A 12,067-nucleotide genomic window follows, 5' to 3' on the forward strand; every position below is an offset into this window, starting at 1 on the left:
TCGAATAATGGCCAGAAAAGTGTTTTTGCAGAACATTATGATGTCACAGTGAAGTTGACCTTTGACCTTTTAGATATAAAATGTCATCACTTCACTTCATTCACATCAATTTTATCCTATTGGACATGTGTGAAACTTTGCCATAATTAGCATATGAATTCTTGAACTATGGCCAAAAATATGTTTCGTGAGGTCACAGTGACCTTTACCACCAAAATCTAATCAGTTAATCCTTGAGTCCAACTGGATGTTTGTGCCAAATTTGAAGAAATTGCCTAAAGGCGTTCCTGGCATATCACTTTCATGAGAGAATGGCACGTACGTACGGACAACCTGAAAACATAATACCTCCGGCCACAGCTGTCGCCAGCAGAGACACAAAAATATAGAATAACACCAGACTTAACCTTTAACCACTTCAGCAAAAGCACAAGTACAATCATATGGTCATGTTAAAAATAAAAGCTCTGTTAGTCAACATCATCCAATATTAACAATTAAAACCCTCAAACTGTTTCCAAAGAAACAATTTAGTCAGATGACAATTAACAGGATCATTACAGCTGTTAGCCTGGATGTCTTTAGCCACATTTGAAGAACAGGACACTGATGTGAACATGTGTCACCTACTGTCTGATTACATTCAGTTACCAGAGACGCAGGATAAAGCAGGTGGAAAGAAGGTCTGACAGTTCAGACTCCTCTGTGGGTTATCCTCAGTGCTGCTGTTTACAGTTCAACTCTGCTGTGATGTTTCACTACATGCTGGGTTAGCAAAGGTGTTCCAACACTCAGCGGTGCTAACTTGAATATTCAGCCCATTAAAAACACACATAACCAGCACTGGACAGGAAGGCAGGTGACACTGGAGGTTTCAGCTACCCATGCTCAAATCTAGACCTAAGGCCATGCTCACACAGTTACACACAAACACAAACGCACAAACGCGCACACACACAGACACACACAGACACACTGATCCCTTCTACCTGCCTGAGCAGAAGTAAAATTACATCCTAATTCACTCAGAGTCTGCAACCTTGTACACAACCAGGTGGACTGAGTGGCCTCCAGTACCATGCTGTGCTGCTGGGAGGTGAGATGCAGGGGACTGGTTTGGGGCAGCATGCTGCCAGGGTGTCATGGGTGGTGGTGGGTTTGGATGGGGGTGGGGGGCAGGGTGCTGATGTGGTGCTATGGCAGGAGAGGGGTTGAGGATTTTAAAAAAAAATTTTTTTAGGTGAAATAACACTCAGCCCTCGACCAATCACAGCTCACCCACTGACAGCGCCGTGCTTGCGGTCACAGCCAATTAAAAACCGCTCAATGAAAACACACTGGTCCTGCAGGACTCACACTCAAGCCAATACATCTCAGAAATGAAGAGAGATTTCTCTGAGGAGTTGCTGACAACTAGAACAGAATGAAGGGAAACCTGATGCAGCAGAGGGAGAGAGGGGTGGGGGTGGGGGTGGGGGGTGGGGGGGGTGGGGGGGGGGGTGTTAGGATTAGGATGAGGAAGGTGCAGCGATTCAGTTGGAGGGTGGAATGGTGGGGGACAGGGGAGCCGGATCTCACCAGACCTCCTGGACAGGCTCCCTGCCACTGTAGAGGAGAGGGGCAGACAATGGATAAGAACTGCCTGAACAGTGCAGAAAACTTAACACACTAAAAGCACACTTCCTGTTGAAGATGTGTCTGCTTTAAAAAGATAGCAACAGCTGAGAAATGGCTGCAACGCTACACTGTTAAAACTAGATTTTTGTGTTTTGAATCCAAGCCAGATTATTGTTTGCAACTTCGTCTACAGTCTAAACACTCTGGTTTACATCTTCACATGAATCACTGGACATCCAAATTGAATCTACTCCTGCTCCAGCCACCCAATGGTTAACCTAGTCCTCCCCGCCACAGAGAAGTAAAGGAAGTAAAGCGCAGACAACAGTGATATGAGGAAATGATAACACCAGAGGAAATACCACCAGCTGACAGACTGAGACCGACAGCTAAAACACACCAAATGAATGTCATTATCCTGCGGACTTCAAAGCACCAAGAGATAATCCTGATGCTTCCAGTTCTACATTGTTTAGAATAAAGGGCCATTCAGTTATGCCAGGACACATGAGTGTAGGACAAAATCCCCTATTTAAAAACACTGCAGTAAAGCAATCAATATATCTCTCTATCAATACAAGTCCTAATGGAGGAAGAGGAAGGCCCTGTTCACACATGGCTCTACAATGTGTCTTTGGTGTCTTGCCATATCTGTGTAGATATGGATAAGGATTCATGTGATGTCAAGTGTCCATGAAGCTCAAAACGTATGACCACGTGGACTGTACACGCCAATAAATGTGTGAACAGAAGACGTCCGTTGTATGCATTTTTATCAATGTGCCTAACCTAGAATCCTGTGTTGCACCCTTTTCTATTTTCATCACAGTTGGCAACTTTAAGATGAGACTAGGTTTGTAAAGTTTGCTTTTTACATTGCAGGCTGGACAAGTCACCCGAACCACAGTATGTCTAAAGGTCGCTCAAGTTTAGTTTAAACTCATTCTGATGCCAGTGTGTCCTGAAAGCTGCCTCAGCTGAATCCAGTCTCACTCTGCCCGTCTGTGGATACACACTACTGGGTCTGAACAGGAGAGGGTCAAGCTACCACGAAGGAAATGTCTCTATAAGTCTCGACAGGACAAACAGGACTGGTCGATGATGACAGTGACCGTGAGGTTTGAGCCACTGCAGTTCGATTTTCCTCAGTGCTTACCTGCAGTGATGCTTCCTGGTGGCGAGCCAGAACCTGCTCTCACAGCCGTAACACTGGGCTGCCAGATGGTCAGGGTACCAGCGAGTGACCTGCAAAATGCAGTTCATGGATCAAAAAAGTAGAATGGGAGGCAGAGCCTTCAGCTATCAGGCTCCTCTCCTATGGAACAATCTATCAGATTCGGTCCGGGGTGCACACACCCCCTCTATGTTTAAGAGTAGGCTTAAAACTTTCCTTTTTGATAAAGCTTATAGTTAGGGCCGACCAGGCTCGCCTTGGATCAGCCCTTAGTTATGCTGCTATAGGCCTAGACTGCTGGGGGACTTCCCATGATGCACTGAACTCCTCTCTCCTCCTCCTCCTCTCCATCTGTATGCATTCATGTAACATCAATGCATGTCACTAACTTTGCTTCTTCCCCGGAGTTTTTTGTGCTTTCTCATCTCACAGGAAACCCGGGTTCTGGGCCGAGCCTTCGCGGTCCTTCACAGTCCTGATGGCATCCTTCCCTGGCTATTGCTGCTTATACTTATTGTTATGATTGTTGTTCTTCTGTCCCCCTCCCCCTTTCCCTCTCTCTTTCTCTCTCTCAACCCAACCGGTCAAAGCAGATGGCCGCCCACCAAGAGCCGGGTTCTGCTTGAGGTTTCTACCCGTTAAAGGGGAGTTTTTCCTTACCGCTGTCGTCAAGTGCTTGCTCATGGGGGAATTGTTGGGTCTCTGTATATTAAAGAGTACGGTCTAGACCTGCTCTATGTGAAAAGTGCCTTGAGATGACTTTTGTTGTGATATGGCGCTATATAAATAAAAATTGATTGATTGATTGATTGATTGATTGAAATTCACCTACAACAATCAACTGCCACTCTTAAAAAGGATCTGAGGTTCAGAAATGCATCCAGAAATATACAGCGTATTAAAATATTTTAAAAAGCGTAAAAAACAGACATTCAACAGACCAAGCTGAGCGGCTAAGTTCCAAACAAACTTTGTTACCTCCTTCCCTAATAAATATGACGTGAGTCCAGCTGCTCACCTCAGTGTCCTGCTTGTCCACCTGCTCCCAGCTGGCCTCTGAGAAGAGCTCTGTGCTGCAGCGTGACAGACAGTTGGGGTCCAAGTTGTACTCCGAGTCTGTCATCGAGGTCTGTATGGAGGGAGACATAGACATAGTCTCTTTAATCAGTACATGTTAGGGGATTCATCAGGCTGCAGGTACAACATAAAGGTTACATGCAGGTGGTAACAGTTTAGCAGGTGAGTCAATTGATGGTCAACCTGCAGAGTCTCACCACTTCGTCTCCCATGTCTCCGTTGATCCTGTGGGAGCCAGCATGCTGCTGATTCTCCAGGCGGCTCCACAGCTCCTGAACCTGCTTCTTCAGGGTTTCCACCTCCATCTGGTGTCCTGCCTCGATCTGCCTCAGCCTCTGCTGGATGGCGTCTGTGTGCAACGTCAGCCCGTCGTCGTCCAGGTGGCTGCGGGACGGCTGCTCTGGGCTGATGGCGATCCGGCCCAGCAGGGCGTGGCACCAGCGGTGCTGGGAGCAGCTGCCCCGTGGGTGGAGGATCAGGGAGTTGCAGCTCGCCAGGGACACCTGTCGGCTCAGAGAGGCCCGCTCCCCATTCCCTTTGGCCCATTGAGGTCCTCCGGAGGGCTCCCCGTCAGAGGTGTCGCCGTTGCAAAGCCCATCCCTGCTGAGGTCAGCAGACTGAAAGGCACTGACAGAGGGCCGCTTGCCACCCCCATTTAAAGTTCTGATAAACCCGTGCTCACCCGTCTCCAGCACCTTCTCTTTCCTGTAGTAGGGCTGACGGCTCTGACAGACAGACGGCTGTGCAGGGGGCTCCAACCTGCTGCAGGCCTCTTCAGTCAGAGTCTCTGTGGAGCTTTCCATCAGGGAGGCCCTCTTATCCACCTGCTCCACCGGCTCTGAGACACCTCTCTCAGAGTTGAGGCATGTCTCCTCATCCGCACCTGGTTCTTCAGGTGAGCTGTCTGCAAAGCCGTTCGTTAAAGTTCTATGGGCTGCAAGCTGCTCTGGCTCACCTGAGCCAGACTGACTGGGTCCATGTGCATCCTCCACCTGCTCAGAAAAGCTCTCTACAACCTGCTTTTCCACATCCTCTGCTGTGTGAGTCTCCTCAGCTGCCTGTTGCTCCTGCTCATCTGCCATCTGTGCAGGCAGAGAAGGAGATTCAGCGTCCTCCTCAGCCTCTAGTTCATCGTTTTCTGCATGGTGACCGTTAGCAAATGCTGCTCGTGTCTCAGTCCCGTTGACTTTAGCACACTGATCATCCTCATTGGTTTTTGCTTCTTTCTCCACCTCTGTGACAACAGTGTTAATGACATGAGTGACAGCAGCGCTACCTTCTCTCTGAACATCTGCTCCCGCCTCCTCCTTAGAGGCTTCCTGAAGAATGTTCTCCATCTGGCCTTCAGCCATGCCCACCGCCACAGAGAGCTCTGCCTCCTCTGCATCCTCTCCCGTTGATGGGTTCAGGGTGGCTCCCTGTGCGAACTCAGCGTTTGAGGCCCGGGGCTGCGGGCTGTCATCCAGCTCAGAGTCCACTCCATCTGGGTAAGGGCCCACTCCGTTAGGCAGCACCTCCTGATCCTGGTTGCCCCCTCCCTCAGGCCCCACTGCCATGTTGAGCTCCAGAGAGCGCCGGTGGTCCTGCCACTTCTCATTGAGGCTCGGGTCACTGGAGCGGCGGTTAGGAGCCAGTGTGCTTCCCAGCTCACATGCACTGGGCAAGTTGTCGAAGGAGCGAGTCTTCGTACGTCTGAAGGAGGAAACAAGAGAAGAATTATGTACAGAAAAAAAGCTTTTTATTACATAACAATAGCTCAGTGTATTTGACACGCTATGATTCAATGTAACTGAACACATAATCATTGATAAATGTTTCATTGACAAATCATTCACATGTCAGAATCATCAAAACAAGAAAAATTCAGAACTAGCCCATGTAATGATAGAGAAGCAGATCAGAATTGGTCTCTTTAATGTTGAGCAAGCTGTCATAAACAATGTCAACATTAGAACGAAAAAACTTCCTGTTGATTCCATGATGATGGTAGGACTGTCATTAGACATGAGATACGCAAAGCATAAAACAGTTATCAGTTATATATATGACTGTGAGGGCTTGAGCAGAGCAAACTTTCTAAGCAGAAAAGTTCAAAAGCCGGGTCCCGTCGGCTGTGGGAGCCCTCAACCTGTGTTTATCTTACATGAGGGAGGAAGGGGGGGGGTTCAGTGCCAACGCGCCAGGCTCACCTGCCCAGGGGCGCATCATCAGGGTTGGCACCAGGCACAGGGTAGGGGGCACAGGAGTCGTCTGAAGGGGTGGTGGGGGAGGAGCTGGGCAGGTAGACTGCCGTCCACAGCATCAGATTGCGCACATGACACACTGGGTGAAGAACCTGCAACAACAGCTGTAAAGTTAACTCAGGAAGTAAAAGGAAGAAATGAGAAATAATAACAGCAACCACAAAAATTCTTGAAGGGTGTCAAAAAGATTACTAAATCAAGTTTGACAACATAACAATGACCAATAAATCTAAAGAGACATTATGAAAAACATCCCTCCTGGGCTCATCTTTCCATTATGCATCTGAATTAGGACTTTGTTGTCTGGAACTGAAGGATTTGGAAAACCAAGCCTGGAGAGGCGAGACTCCACATTGTTTAGTCACTTCCACTGACTCATTTTCTTTTAACAGACTTCTATTTATCCTTTGCCCTGCTGGTTTTCAGTCAGCCTTGTTTGTAAAGAACCTTGTGAAGACGTTATTCAACTAGTTAGTTAATTATTAGTTCCATCAGGTTAAATGTAAAACCAGAACAACCAGAACCACCAAAGCACTCAACACTAAGGAGTGTGATGGGCAGTGGACGTACGGTCTCGGAGTGTGACGAGTACAGCATGTTCCTCAGTGTGCGGTTAGCCGGTCTCAGCAGTGACCAGACTGAGCAGGTCCTCTCCTGAACATGCCGGTCCTCCCTCTCCTTACCGCTGTTACACAAGAAGGTGCCGAACAGACAGGAGTAGGTATGCTGCACCAGTTTCACCTGCATACACACACACACACACACACATACACATGTAGAGGCTTGAATACACACCTCAGGTATGATAATTAGCGCAGAGACGACAGAAGTTTCCTTGTAAGAGTAAACACACCCAGATTATAACTGCATATTAATGGTTCACGCTTGAAAACTGAACGTAAACACAGTTGAATCAATGGCATGTCATTTTCAATTCTGTATATGAAAACATTCTGAAGCTGCTAATCTCAGAAGCTAAGAAGTATCAGACTTCAGAGAGCAATAGCTGTTTGATTTCCACCAAGAGTAGCACCAGCACACACCAGGAAGGCCTCGTTAAACTCAAAGGAGCATGGGAACTGCCTCTGCAGCTGGTGAACACAGTCCAGCCACTGCAGGAAGACGGGGCAGCGCTCGTTCAGGTCTTCCGAGTTCTCCCCGTGGCCACAGCGGTCGGCGAACTTGTGGCCGAAGTCCAGCCACTCTGTCTCCACCAAAACCTGGAAGCCCTGCACAAAGATCACACAAGATTTGAGATAAATCACACTGACATAAAATAGAAAGAATTTTATTGCAGCTGCAGTAGTAATATCAAAACTATTATATGGTGTCAGTTATAAAAATATGACAACTACACTGATCCCAAAACTAAAACCAAAAATTACATGCTAACAAAGGCGGATTTGGTGCCACTTCAGCTGTACCTCAATAGTGCGGTAGTACGGGTCCAGCAGCAGCTTGGACAAAGCAACAATTTGAGGTGTGCGGTCCCAGCCGTCAGAGCAGTGCACCAGGACAGGCCGGTGGTCCCGGTCCACAGCGTTGACCACCAGCAGCGCCGCCTTCAGCAGCAGGGACAAGTGCTGCAGCCACTTGGTGCTCTCCAGTGCAGAAAGCCAGCTGCAGGCACATAGACAGCAACAGAGCAAAAACATCAGAGGACCTCATATGCCTCAGACACTATGTGTCATCAGGGTACGCATGGTTTATAAGGAACATAGCATGGACCAGTACCACATACCACGGTATTTATAGCCACAGCTTGTTTGCAACACCATCAATGAATTCTCTATGACTTTCTATAGTTAGGAGCACACCCATGATGTGGATGATAAAGGGTTATGTTTTAACATATAACATATAAGTAAACAAAATGGTAAATTAAAAATAGTAACTATTAACTTTGAGTTATGGATTCATTATGCAGTAGCTCACAAATTGATTAATGCAGCTTTAAAATCCAGTTGTTTGAAAAGGTTTGCTCAGTTCCCTCAGATAACATCTCAAAACATTACATGACCAGTGGGAAACTGCATACACCTTGGCCTAATTCAATTATGGGTAAATGTTTTACTTGTCTTATCTGGGTCATAACTCTAAGTACTAATGTGTGTTTTATATTGTTAAACTCTTTAAACTTGAAGCGTCTGTGACAGAGACAGGCAGTTTTACCTTTCTGTTTTTTACGTCTATGATGTGTCTAGTAGCAATCATACTTGGTATAGTGTTACAAATTAGGTTCAGTTTTGGTCAAATCACAAAAAATTATTTGGAAATCAGAGAAAAACCTGTTTTTTGCGTTAATATCATAGTTTGTATATAAACCTTTTCAAATACTGAATCCACAGCAAAGGGACATATAAAGTATGACCCTATCAAACATGCTAAGCTAGGATCTAGAGTTAGGAAGATTTTTTTAAAATTTGTTTTTGTTTTCTGACTTTGATCCTCTAACCACTCATAACGACACTCTCTGAAGCCGGCATGATTCAATTACACATCATTGTAGTGTTGAGTCTGGGAGTGCAGATGGAAAGAGAATCTCCGCTTGGGGTTGGGCCAGGCTTTCTAAATCAGGCACAGATGTATGGCCAAGGCCAAAACACAGCTGTGATTTCTAGTTACCGAGTTACTATAGCAAAGCTTGAGACCTTTGGGTTTAATAGTTTTAGCCTGGAGTGGAGTCTAGGGGAAGCTGGAGGCAAATAAGGAAAACTCACTTGGCTGGATCAGGCATCTGAGTGCAGAGGAAACGCAGGGACTGGAAACTCTTACGGATGGAGTGAATGTTGGCCATGCCCATGAACACCACCTCACAGTTGGGATAGTACTCTGGAACAGAGGAAGAACAATGGTTTAAAAAATGAGAAAACAAAAACTGGTGGAGATTTTAAGTTTGGCATGGAGAACAATCGTATTTGTGGTTGACCTAATTCTGCTCGAGCCCAGGGACTGAGCTGACAAGACCTACCTGGGCATTCGCAACCTCCCCCCTTGGCCCTGTTAGCTACGGCAGCAGCATAGGACCTGGCATCCAGGATCAGCAACTTGTGGGGTTGGATGGCTAATGTCTCCACCTCTGAGCTGTTGGTCATGGAGGATTCTGATACAGACACAAAACACAGCATCTCAGTATAATTCAGGATGTATGAAACCAGGGCTGCGCAGTATGGTTGAGAATGCAAATAAACCACTAAGAGGTGAACGTGAATCTGTGTGATAATCTGTGACATAAGAAGTTTCTGTGATGACGTGTGTGTTTATATGAGCTGGCTGCTTCAGACAAGCCCTGACAAGTTGGATTGCACAACTTTGTCTGCTGCAGATTCATGCAGACAGCAAGACCTCAGCGCTATAAATATCTGTCTGTATATGGTGGTAGGTGTGTGTTCAGCTGGAGGTGTGTATGTATGCGTGTGGGTGTATACAGTATGTCAGTGACAGTGAGAGGTTGAGTGAGGTTGCTTGTGCTCTTACCAAAATCAGTATCAGGCAGGTCTGAGCCATTGGTGTAGCTGCCATTGGGAAGATGTTTACGGGAGCTGCTGTCCACAGCGCAGGCCTTGGCGATAGACTGGACCAGGTGCTCATCGTCGGCGTTCCTCCAGCCCCACCAGCTGACCTCTGGCTGGCCGCAGCGGGCGATCACAGCCCCCGTGCTCTGGTGCCTGTGTGAGAAAGGTCGGGGACACCAGGACACAACAACACAGTCAGCTGACGTAAAATGTGTGTGTATGGCTGGGCTCTTCTCTTATTTACAAGAAGAAAATGTCATTCACCACTGTATGTGTACATATGTACTGTATGTACCATATTACACACAAATATTTTTCTATAATTTTTGCTTTTTCCCTGTGAAAAACTGGATACTTTTCATTTCTGTGGATCATGAGCCAAAGAAGGTTGAGGACCACTGGTTTAAGTGATTTTATAGCCCCTAAAGTAAACTTTTGTTTCATATTTATTTCAGGTGCTGGGAAGCACAAATCAGGCATTCAAACTTGCAATTTCTGGTTGGAGTAGTTTTCCAAAAACAAAGATTAAAGGCTGTTTGTTAAATACAACAACCACAAGTCACTGAGGCATTGACGCAGTGGTCTTGGCTGTGGTGACCCATTGTGAATAGAAGAAAATATAGCAATGTAGCCTGGAGGGAGTAATCCACAGTAATTAGCAGCATGTTGTGGTTTCCCAAGCCAAAGTAAACTCTGTCCACAGTGGCACTGATGTATAGCCATTAAGATATTATCTGAAGATGGCTCAATTCCTTTCACAAACAAATAGGCCAATCAGCACACAAGTAAGCTTCTCGTTGCTGTGTGGCAGTAAACAGCCTAACCTTCTAGTTTGAAGAGCTCAAGGAGAAATAAACAAACCAACCTATAAACCACTGAAGGAAACCTCTTCCAGGAGCGGAAGGCTGCCACATTTTCCAGCTCCTTGTCAGTGATCCAGGCTGGCACCAGGAGCTGCTGAGGATAGCTGGGGCAAAGCCTTGCAGCACAGAGGGACAGAGAGAGCAATGGTTAATAAGGGAGATAGAGAGAGCACCAAAGGCTGTTATGGCTCAACAAAAGTCTCTGTCCACAGACATCTAATCCTGGGCTGGGCCCTTATCTGCCCAGGGGGCAGCACCAGTAGAGTACAATAACACAACCACCCACTGTCTAACACACACACACAGATTTGTGCTGTATGCCAATGAAAGCAAAGGACAGGATCTATCTTCTAGCTGGGAGTCACGGAAACAACACAGCAGCAGGAATCCTGAATGAAAGCTGCTATAACCTGAACTTGCTGTTGATGTCAGATATCCTCCAGGCGTTTTGAGTGTCAAAGCCCATCCTCTCCACCTCGTTCTTGAACCAGGAGGTCACGTGTTCGCCTACAGAGCAGAGATGTCCGATAAGACCGGAGTGCCACAGTGGAGGAGAGGTTCTGCTTGGGGTTATGTGAGGACATGCAAGAGACAGTGGCTTACCTGGTCTGCACAGCTCACCATGCTGCTCCTTCTCGCCGGCATACACCTCCATGCACCAGGCGTGGAAGGCAAAGGAGAAGAGGTCCTCCAGGCGAGAAGGAGGGCGCACAACCACGCCAAGGCGTTTCAACCATTCCTGACACTGCTCAAAAGTGGCGAACTGACACCTGGGGGTCAAAGGAGAAGATTTCACAGATTTCGTTACGTTGTACAGATTAAACAATTACTGAGATTTAGAGGTGCTGGAAGGTGGATTTTGTCAGCTTTGGATAGTCATGCTGTTGGCTACATTTACTGTTTTTTGTGTAGTGATATCGATCTTCTCATGTAACTCTCGGCAGCGCATTATCCAAATTGTTGAACTATTCCTTTAACTAGTGTAACATTTGATATGACTTCAGCTTGCAAGAGTATCACTGGTCTTACCTGACAACTTTGCAGTCCTTACAGGTGACATGCAGCTGGAACATATCACGACACTCCACGCTCTCTATGAGCTGCAGAGGAACCTGCAGAGCGACAGAAAGAGAGCATCACCTCTACACCCACTCAAACTTTAATGGAAATGTTGAATAGCATATCAAAAATGTACCAACCAAACACATGCAGTCAGTACAAGTAGCGTGGTTGACTGCAACTGACAAACCATTTAGCTAATTAGTGGTCAGCACAGAAAAAAGTCCTTGATGCTAAGAATCAGCCACATGTGCTGCAACTTTACATTTCAATTCATATGTTTCATCGCATAAACCAAACCATTCAGCTATATGGCGCTAAAAAGCACACAGATTAGTTGTCCAGGTGCGTTTCCATTAAATTTTCACATCACATCACCAGGAAGTCTGTTAATATACATAATCTTCTTAACTTTGACTATGGGAGCACAAAAACACTGACCCTGAAGAGCTTGTATCTGCATTTCCCATTTGGCCCAGAGTTACAGTCTTATCTTTTATAGGCAAATACAATCCAAAG

The 12,067-nt window shown here is 46.5% G+C and overlaps 1 protein-coding gene across 5 annotated transcripts in view; it reads right to left on the bottom strand.

The window, feature by feature from the left end:
* The window catches only part of mtmr3 (myotubularin related protein 3), a 28,771-nt gene that overhangs the window by 6,185 nt on the left and 10,519 nt on the right, over positions 1-12,067 (bottom strand). For 3 of the 5 annotated variants that reach the window (XM_067602273.1, XM_067602265.1, XM_067602256.1), the window contains 15 exons: positions 11,519-11,601; positions 11,093-11,259; positions 10,900-10,996; positions 10,492-10,605; positions 9,589-9,779; positions 9,083-9,214; positions 8,832-8,943; positions 7,536-7,731; positions 7,155-7,340; positions 6,682-6,852; positions 6,058-6,203; positions 4,066-5,560; positions 3,810-3,920; positions 2,774-2,862; positions 1,579-1,605 (listed from right to left, as the gene is read on the bottom strand). In XM_067602273.1, coding sequence (XP_067458374.1) covers positions 1,579-1,605; positions 2,774-2,862; positions 3,810-3,920; positions 4,066-5,560; positions 6,058-6,203; positions 6,682-6,852; positions 7,155-7,340; positions 7,536-7,731; positions 8,832-8,943; positions 9,083-9,214; positions 9,589-9,779; positions 10,492-10,605; positions 10,900-10,996; positions 11,093-11,259; positions 11,519-11,601 — 3,317 coding nt within the window. The remainder of the gene's footprint in view (positions 1-1,578; positions 1,606-2,773; positions 2,863-3,809; positions 3,921-4,065; positions 5,561-6,057; positions 6,204-6,681; positions 6,853-7,154; positions 7,341-7,535; positions 7,732-8,831; positions 8,944-9,082; positions 9,215-9,588; positions 9,780-10,491; positions 10,606-10,899; positions 10,997-11,092; positions 11,260-11,518; positions 11,602-12,067) is intronic. The other 2 variants (XM_067602292.1, XM_067602283.1) reach the window with 1 other exon arrangement.

Source organism: Thunnus thynnus, chromosome 2, assembly GCF_963924715.1.
Source record: "Thunnus thynnus chromosome 2, fThuThy2.1, whole genome shotgun sequence".
Taxonomy (NCBI): Eukaryota; Metazoa; Chordata; class Actinopteri; order Scombriformes; family Scombridae; genus Thunnus; species Thunnus thynnus.